Here is a 7828-nt window from a genome sequence, read left to right as displayed (position 1 = left end):
CTTAGGTAATATAGTCTAAGCTTAGGGTAGCTTTTAATGAGTTTATTTTAGCACCCTAAACTTAGGTTCGCTGTTTTCTTGCCCCCCGCGGCCTAGATCTCTTTGCCACTTGGAATCAAGGTCCGAATTTTCGGGACTTTCCTCTCCTAGTCTAGACTATTAATCGAAAGATTTGTCCTCGGGTTGGCGCTGTGGCGATATGTCTATAAACATGGTTGATAACGGACCATCAGACTCTTTGGGTCAAGATTGACCGGCTGATTGACCATTTCAGGCCGATGATATAAATGCCCATGAGAATATTGATAAGAATTAAGCGGGCTTATGTCTACTATTTAATATGCCTAATGGACACCGGAGATAAAAGGTTCGACGAGAACTCGGCACTCTTGGGACTCGAGACATGGACTTTTGTTATTCTGACGAAATCAAGGCCTCGCTCTATGAGACACACGGCTTGGATCATGACATACCTTTAAGGATGCACAGGGACTCACTGAAGGAGATCGATGGAGCACTTCGAGCCCAGAAAGACTGGACTCGCTACGTACGTCCAGTGCATGGGTACAAAGGCGGCTTGGCCAACCCCTACGGCTTCATTAGCGTAACGATTCCCGAATGTCGGGCGGAAAGGCTTGAGATTGTTTCGTATGCGAATGAGTTTGCATTTCTCTATGACGGTTTGAGTCTTTACCTTATTGTTCAATGGGCTATACTGAAATTTGACAGATGACATGGAAATGCTTGAACTCAAAAAGCCGACAAAAACTCTTGATCGTTTTCTCCAGCCTTTTGTAACCCCTGTACTTCAGGTCGATGCTCGAAGTCGGCCTGAGAAAAGACTTCAAGCACAGATATTCTCGGAAATGATGGGCATAGATCATCGGCGGGCCATTACAACGATGAAAGCTTGGGCAAGTTTTGTCCAGTTAGCATCTCAAACACGAATGACGCCTTTTGAGACCTTGGAGGAGTATATTCCAGCACGAGTTACAGACGCAGGCGAACTGTAAGCCAGAAGCAAAGAAAGTGATGAGACGAGCCTTCGGCTTACAGAAATAGGATCTGGTTCGGGTCGTTAACCTTTGGAATGGGCCTTACCATCCCCGACGAAGAATACGATCTATGCATGAGCCTTGCAAGGCCAGGATACGCCGCACTAGGCTTGACGAATGACCTCTACTCGTGGGATAAAGAACGAAAGGCGGCGAGGGACATGGGGCAGGACTACGTATTCAATGCAATCTGGGTCATCATGAAAGAGAGTGCTATCGGGGAGGAAGAGGCAAAAGAAGTTTGTCGACGTGAGATTGCGCACAACATCAATGAGTTCCTTGGAATCGTCGCAAAGACGAAGAACGACATGAGTTTATCTCGAGATCTTCGTGTATATATCGAGGCGGTTATGTGGTCATACATTGGAAACCTAGTATGGAGCATCTACTGTCCCCGGTACAAATGAGGACCGACAGAAGGAGTATACGCACACCAAATTGACTTAATTAGTCCCCTTGCACTTTGCTTTTGATCTCCCTTGACGGATTGAGACCTTTAAAGGGTCCACAGATACTTATAATTGTCCGGATGAAAAATAAGCGAACAGTCGCCGAATCGTTGGTTCCCTGATCGGCGAACAGACAATCCGCCGACCAAAACTGATGCAACACGAATTACGAGTTATTTTCTTTAAAAGTGATAATGGGAGCCAGTCGGTTTCATATGAAATATTTTACTTCTCTTGATAAAATTGTTGAGATGGACGAGGAATTTTCCGACCTTAACAATTTGAAGATCTAAGATATACACAGCGGACCGGAGGTCGTGGGACAATGTCCGACAATTCAACAGATACGAAAGGTGCACTACAGAGCAACATCAAATATCCATTCTGGTTTGGCGGCAGTGCCAGCGCTTTAGCCGCTTGTGTCACTCATCCTCTTGATCTTGGTACAGTAAAACGTCCTTTTCACGTGAAATAGAACTAAGGCAAATCTACCAGTCAAAGTCCGCCTGCAGATACGTACAGTAAATGTGGCCCCGTCGTTTGCTTCAGCCGTCAAGATCATCATCAGTGATGAAGGTGTATCAGGCTTATACAGTGGCCTGACAGCATCCGTGGTACGCCAACTCACATACTCGGGCATTCGCTTTGGCATATACGAAGAACTTAAGTCGACAGCTAGCCCTTCTCCCAGCAGCCAATGTCTCCTGGCCACTGCATGGTGTTCTGGCTTTGCAGGCGGATTGGCTGGCAACTTTGCTGATGTTCTAAATGTCAGAATGCAGCATGATGGATCACTTCCATCTCATCAAAGGCACAATTATCGTCATGTCGGTGATGGAATATTACGAATGGCACGGGAAGAAGGTATTGGCGCTTACATGAGAGGATGGCTGCCCAACTGCACACGCGCTGCGACACAAACAGCAGGGCAGCTTGCAAGCTATGATATCATAAAAAAGTGCATCCTCGACTATCGAAAAACGGAGGAAACGCCCGCTTCTCAGGCTACCTCTGCATTTTTAGCCGCTGTAATCGCGGTAACAGTGACCAATCCTCTAGATGTTTTGAAAACAAGGGCCATGTTTTCCACGTCGACAGTTGGGACAGGTATGGTAGCTACGGCAAGGGAGGCATTCCGGATTGAAGGACCTGCTTGGATCTTCCGAGGATGGTTACCGAGCTTTCTACGGGTTGGGCCGTAAGTACAACGGCGAGAGTCTGGAATTGAAGGCTAATGGTATACAGGCATACGATGTGTATGTTTGCCTTTTTGGAGATTCAACGAAGTCTCTATAGAAGGACTTTCAATTGATACTACCTGTTAGTTGAGAGAAATGAGATTACAGTGGTGTCAATGGAGTCACGCCTCCCCCCTAACCCTAAGACTTTCGGGGTTCACCGGCCTCCCTACCAGTGGTAGTAGAACCAAGCGGTGAGGATTGGAGGCTTCATACTAGAGATGCCGGATTTCTGCTGTACTTTAGACGATATACACTTGTAAAATTTCGTATCAATTGAGACTTTCAATCGATCAATTGATCGGAAGCCTTCCACGTTACTCTGTGGAGCTTACACTTCTAGCACAAGGAGCAGTCCGTTCTGCTCCAGTGCATGTCTGACCGGGCTAGATCCACTATGGACTGCTCCGACGCCCGCCCCTGCTGATCAGGATGGTTTCATGACAGACGCGCTACCAAAGAAACGATCCCCATTATTAACTAAAAAGCTTAGAAGGGACCGGACTAGGCCCATAAGCTGAAGCAATCTCTCTATTCTCACTGTAATGATCTTTCGTGCAATCGGTATTACCCAGCGCAGAAATATGGCTACCCAAGCCCTCACCAAGTCCACCAAAGCTGAGCTGTTCCCCAATGGCGGTTGGGACACCCACCACCATATTTTCGAGCGTATGTTCTCCTTGTATCTTATCTTGACCTGGGCTAACACTATACCAGCATCAACCTTTTCCTACAGTCCAACCCGCCACTTAACGCCCCCCGCCGCAACAGTCCAGTCCTTCAAGACCTTCCGACAGAAACTCGGCATCACCAATTCTGTGCTCACCCATGGTCTATCGTACGGCGATGACTGTACTTCTCTCAAGACTTTTGTCACCCAGCTGGGCAAGTCTAGTACATCGGGTGTTGGTGTCATTGACCCCGAGAATACTACCGATGATGAGATACGAGATATGCAGGCTGCAGGTATCTGCGGTCTCCGTGTGAATCTCTATCACTATAACGCGATGGAAGATGTAGAGCTTCAGAAGAAGACCCTCCGTGCGTACCTTGAGCGGGTGACTCGTCTTTCTCTTCCTTGGAGTCTCACAATGACAACTATCCGCACGGACTTCTGGGATACCCTGGAATCATTTGTTAGAGAAGAGGTGGCCCCAACAGGTAGACCTCTTATCACGGACCATTTCGGGCTGCTGAAGGCACCGAGCATGCTTCCAGCTCAATACCGACAAGACCCAACTCAACAACCAGGATTTGCACCCATATTACGGCTCGTCAAAGACGGTCTTCTCTATGTTAAGCTCAGCGCTCCCTATCGTGTGTCTGAGCATAGCCCAAGATATAGTGACCTAAAGTTTCTTGTGCGAGCTCTTGTAGATGCGAACCCGCGTCAGGTCATTTGGGGTAGTGACTGGCCGCATACACCGAGGATGAAGGTACGAAGTCATGAAGAAGCTATGAAGGAGACGCCATTTCTGGAGGTCGATGATGAGGCATGGCTGTGGAGTCTGAGGGAGTGGTTGTCGGATCAGGAATGGCACATGCTGATGGTAGATAACCCAAAGAGATTATTTGGTTAGACAATGGCTGTAGATTATTTTATGGCACTAAGTAGAGCAGAATATAGTAAATTTGATGTCGTCTTTTAGCCTTATTCTTACACTTCATCTTCGTCCCTTTTGACACCCTTTTGGAATTACTAAAGCACAAAGTAAAGAGCCATCAATACCTACTCTGATAACCAATTTATCGTAGGAATTGTCAATATCTTATGTGAAGTCTATTTATCCTTACGGATAGTTCGAATCAAATCCCCCATGGCCGCACCGTTACGTAGCTCGGCAAACATCTTCTCATCAATCTCAGCTCGCTCCTGGCACAAAGCCACGACTTGCTCTATCAGAGATGGGGGAACAGATACAACACCATCAGCGTCTCCAACAAGGATGTCGCCCGGGTTAATCCACAAATCACCGCCGTCACAAATTGGAACATTGATCTCCGAGGCACGTGTGAAAGTGTTTGATCCCAAGATAGATACGCCCCGCGAAAATACCTGTGCTTGGTTAGCTCAAATTCTAGTAAGAATGAGGAAGCGATATTTACTGGGAAGTTGAACTCTTTATGCTCGTTGATATCTCTCATTCTTCCATTGATGACAACGCCCTCTGCACCCAGGTACTTGGCGCGGGTGGACATGAGGCCACCCCAGCAGGCAGAGATAGCGTCAACGGGCTGATTGATATACATGACTCCACCTTTCACGTTATGGTCGACGAAGTGCGTATCAAGCGTGGGTTTACCTTTCGCCTTTGTCCTAACCATCTTGACAGTGACAGCTGGCCCGAAAATACGAGTCTTCGAGTCGACAGACCGCAATTGGATGTCTTTTAGGAAGCCACCTCTGGGATAATTGAGCTTGACCAGCGCATCTCCAATCTGGAAGATGATCAGTGGGTTGGAAGGGGCACTTGTGGGGGTTGTCCTACGTCGCATGATGTAAACTTGCGCAACAGCTCGCGGGCTTGAGATGACATGATGGCTAATTTCTGTAAGTTGAAGAACCAGTGGGAGTTTGGCTTGTAACGTCTGCCGAGATGCTGATGCTCGGATGTTTTGATGCGAAGTGGAGAGGACAGCTCCGCGTTCCACGCAAAGTGAAAGACGCGCTACTTACGCCCCGTGGGGAAAAAATTCAAATGGGATGCTTCCTATTGGACAGCCCCTCAAGGAGGACTCTTCCGTCTCGCGGACTGCTCCTCGAGCCCAGATCTCTCAACGAACGAGTCTGGGGAAATGCGGGGTATGAACTTTGGGGAACAGGGCACAGGCTGGGGAAGTCCAGCATCAGAGCTTTTAGCTTAGTAGACTAACGAAGAGGCGAAATCGATATAAGGATGGACTGGTGCTCTCGAAATACCTTCGATCAATCTCACAGCAAAGTCTTCAGCTTGGCTCAAAGACATTCATTCTACTCCATCAGTTCTTTTATCATATTTCCTCAAAATGACTGTCACCATGACAGAACAGAAACAGGATCTTTCCCTCTCCTCAGAGCACGTCGACGAGATGCCAGTCAAGGCTGAAGACGCCGGCAGCAACGGACTTGGCATGACTGATGAGCAGTACGACAATAATGAGAAGAGTCTAGTCCGCAAGTTGGACTTTACTCTTCTGCCCATGGTCTGGCTACTTTACTTCTTCAACTATCTCGATCGAAATAATATTGCGTGAGTTCTTGACAAGTACTGCGAAGACTTTGTAGCAATCACTAAGAGACTCCAGACAAGCGCGTCTCAGTACCTTTGAACAAGACCTTGGTCTCAAGGGCAATCAGTTCAATGTCGCGGTGTCAATCCTGAACGTGGGATACATGCTTATGCAACTCCCCAGGTAGAACTAGCTCTTCACGTCAGATATTCAAAGACTCACAGGTATTAGCAACATGCTTCTTACTCGAACTCGGCCGTCGATGTACATCCCAGCCTGGACTGCTCTGTGGTCCATTGTGTCTGCCGCTACTGCTGGGGCTGGTACTTACACTCACTTGATCGTCATCCGATTCTTCCTTGGTATCGCAGAAGCACCTTTCTTCCCAGGTATGTCTCCTACTTCTCCTCAGTCGCGTCATATCCACTAACTCCAAGACCAGGTGCCATGTTCCTGCTCAGCTGCTGGTATCCTCGCAAGGAACTCGCCCTTCGAACCGCGATACTATACTCTGGTGTTCTCCTCGCCACTGCCTTCTCAGGTCTCATTGCTGCTGGCGTTCTGTCGGGTCTTGAAGGTGCTCTAGGTATGGCTGGCTGGCAATGGCTGTTTATCATTGAAGGCGCTGGAAGCTTTGTGGCTGCTATCGTCGCTTTCTTCGTCTTGCCTGACTTTCCTGGACAAAAGACTGGAGCTATGAAGTGGCTTCTGTCTGACGACGAGCAAAAGGTTGCTGGAGAACGCATCAACAGAGATCGTGTCTCTCTTCCAGATGCTGATCACGGCGTCTTTGCGGGTTTGATGATGGCTGTAAAGGACCTCCGAACCTGGGTCTTTGTAAGTTTCATCCTTGCAAGTGGACACACGAGAATACTAACAGTAAATAGGTCATGATGCTTACGGCCAACCATAGTGCATACGGCTTCAACAGCTTCTTCCCCACCATTGTCAAGGGATTCAAGCTCGGCAACACAACTCTTACACTCATTCTGACCGCCCCTCCATATCTCATCGCGACAGCCACTGCCTTTGCAACAGCATGGTCCAGCGATCGTCGCAAGAACCGAGGCTACCATATCGCCATCCCCCAAGCAGTAGCTTGTGTCGGCTTCATCATCTCCGTTGCAACGCTCAACAACGCCACCAGATACGCAGCCGCTTTTCTTTACATCTGCGGGTGTTTTTCGTCTAACGCAATGGTCTTCAGTTGGGCTAGTTCAACTCTCAATCAGACACCTGAGAAGCGCGCATGCGCCACTGCCATCATCAATCTCCTCAGCCAGCTTGGTCATATCTGGAGTCCGTATTTCTTCCCTGCTAGTGATAGACCACGCTACATCAAAGCCAATCTGCTCATGATGGCTTTCTCGGCGTTGTCAGTCGCGACTTGTGTGTTTATGAGATTTAGCTTGCAGAAGGCCAATAAGAAGCTTCGGGAGTCGGGCGATGGTATCAATTTGTTTACTTTGTAAGGTTTCGGAGCATCATTTGGACGCGTCTGGGTAGTTAGTATTTTGCAGCTTGGCCGCTCCGAATGGACAACCAATAAAGAGCTTTTTCGCGGAACATTGACGAACATTGCCTTTGATGGAGGCTCGGGGTTAACATCCCTCCCTAGTCAATTCGAATATTGGTGGCTGTCTTCCGCAATGCGTAAATTCACAAGCTTCACAGGGTAATCTCAGATGGCCGATGAAGTTTGATTCGCCTAAGATCAGTCAGTATCCGAATGGCACTGAACTACGGGCCACGCTTGGCTTAGCTTTGGCGAGTAGTGTCGGGGAACCGTTCACTAAAGTGCTCCGCCCGACATCCGAGAACAACAAATCCACGAGTCAGCTACGCTTAACCTTTTTCATCAAGGAGCAAAACATGA

General features: G+C 48.1%; 3 protein-coding genes across 3 annotated transcripts; 2 read left to right on the top strand and 1 right to left on the bottom strand.

The window, feature by feature from the left end:
* Window positions 1-481: 481 nt before the first annotated feature.
* On the top strand, window positions 482-4322 carry FTJAE_8449 (uncharacterized protein; the record flags this gene model as incomplete). The annotated part of the gene is made up of 7 exons (XM_037355266.1): window positions 482-680; window positions 730-1009; window positions 1063-1429; window positions 1809-1947; window positions 2000-2702; window positions 3323-3411; window positions 3460-4322. The coding sequence occupies 7 exons, from the start codon at window positions 482-484 to the stop codon at window positions 4320-4322; spliced, it is 2640 nt and encodes an 879-aa protein (XP_037204498.1).
* A 200-nt stretch (window positions 4323-4522) lies between these two features.
* FTJAE_8448 (ribonuclease e inhibitor rraa dimethylmenaquinone methyltransferase) lies at window positions 4523-5279 on the bottom strand (the record flags this gene model as incomplete). Its single annotated transcript, XM_037355265.1, has 3 exons — window positions 4523-4798; window positions 4849-5181; window positions 5232-5279. The coding sequence occupies 3 exons, from the start codon at window positions 5277-5279 to the stop codon at window positions 4523-4525; spliced, it is 657 nt and encodes a 218-aa protein (XP_037204497.1).
* Window positions 5280-5748: 469 nt separating this feature from the next.
* FTJAE_8447 (major facilitator superfamily transporter) lies at window positions 5749-7424 on the top strand (the record flags this gene model as incomplete). Its single annotated transcript, XM_037355264.1, has 5 exons — window positions 5749-5972; window positions 6028-6135; window positions 6184-6341; window positions 6395-6789; window positions 6840-7424. 5 exons carry the CDS (start codon window positions 5749-5751, stop codon window positions 7422-7424), a joined length of 1470 nt encoding a protein of 489 aa, XP_037204496.1.
* Window positions 7425-7828: the final 404 nt, after the last annotated feature.

The sequence above is a fragment of the Fusarium tjaetaba genome (assembly GCF_013396195.1).
Source record: "Fusarium tjaetaba strain NRRL 66243 chromosome Unknown NRRL66243_c0000182, whole genome shotgun sequence".
Taxonomy (NCBI): domain Eukaryota; kingdom Fungi; phylum Ascomycota; class Sordariomycetes; order Hypocreales; family Nectriaceae; genus Fusarium; species Fusarium tjaetaba.
Note: the sequence above shows the minus strand (reverse complement) of the source record. Positions and strands in the feature narration are given on the sequence as shown.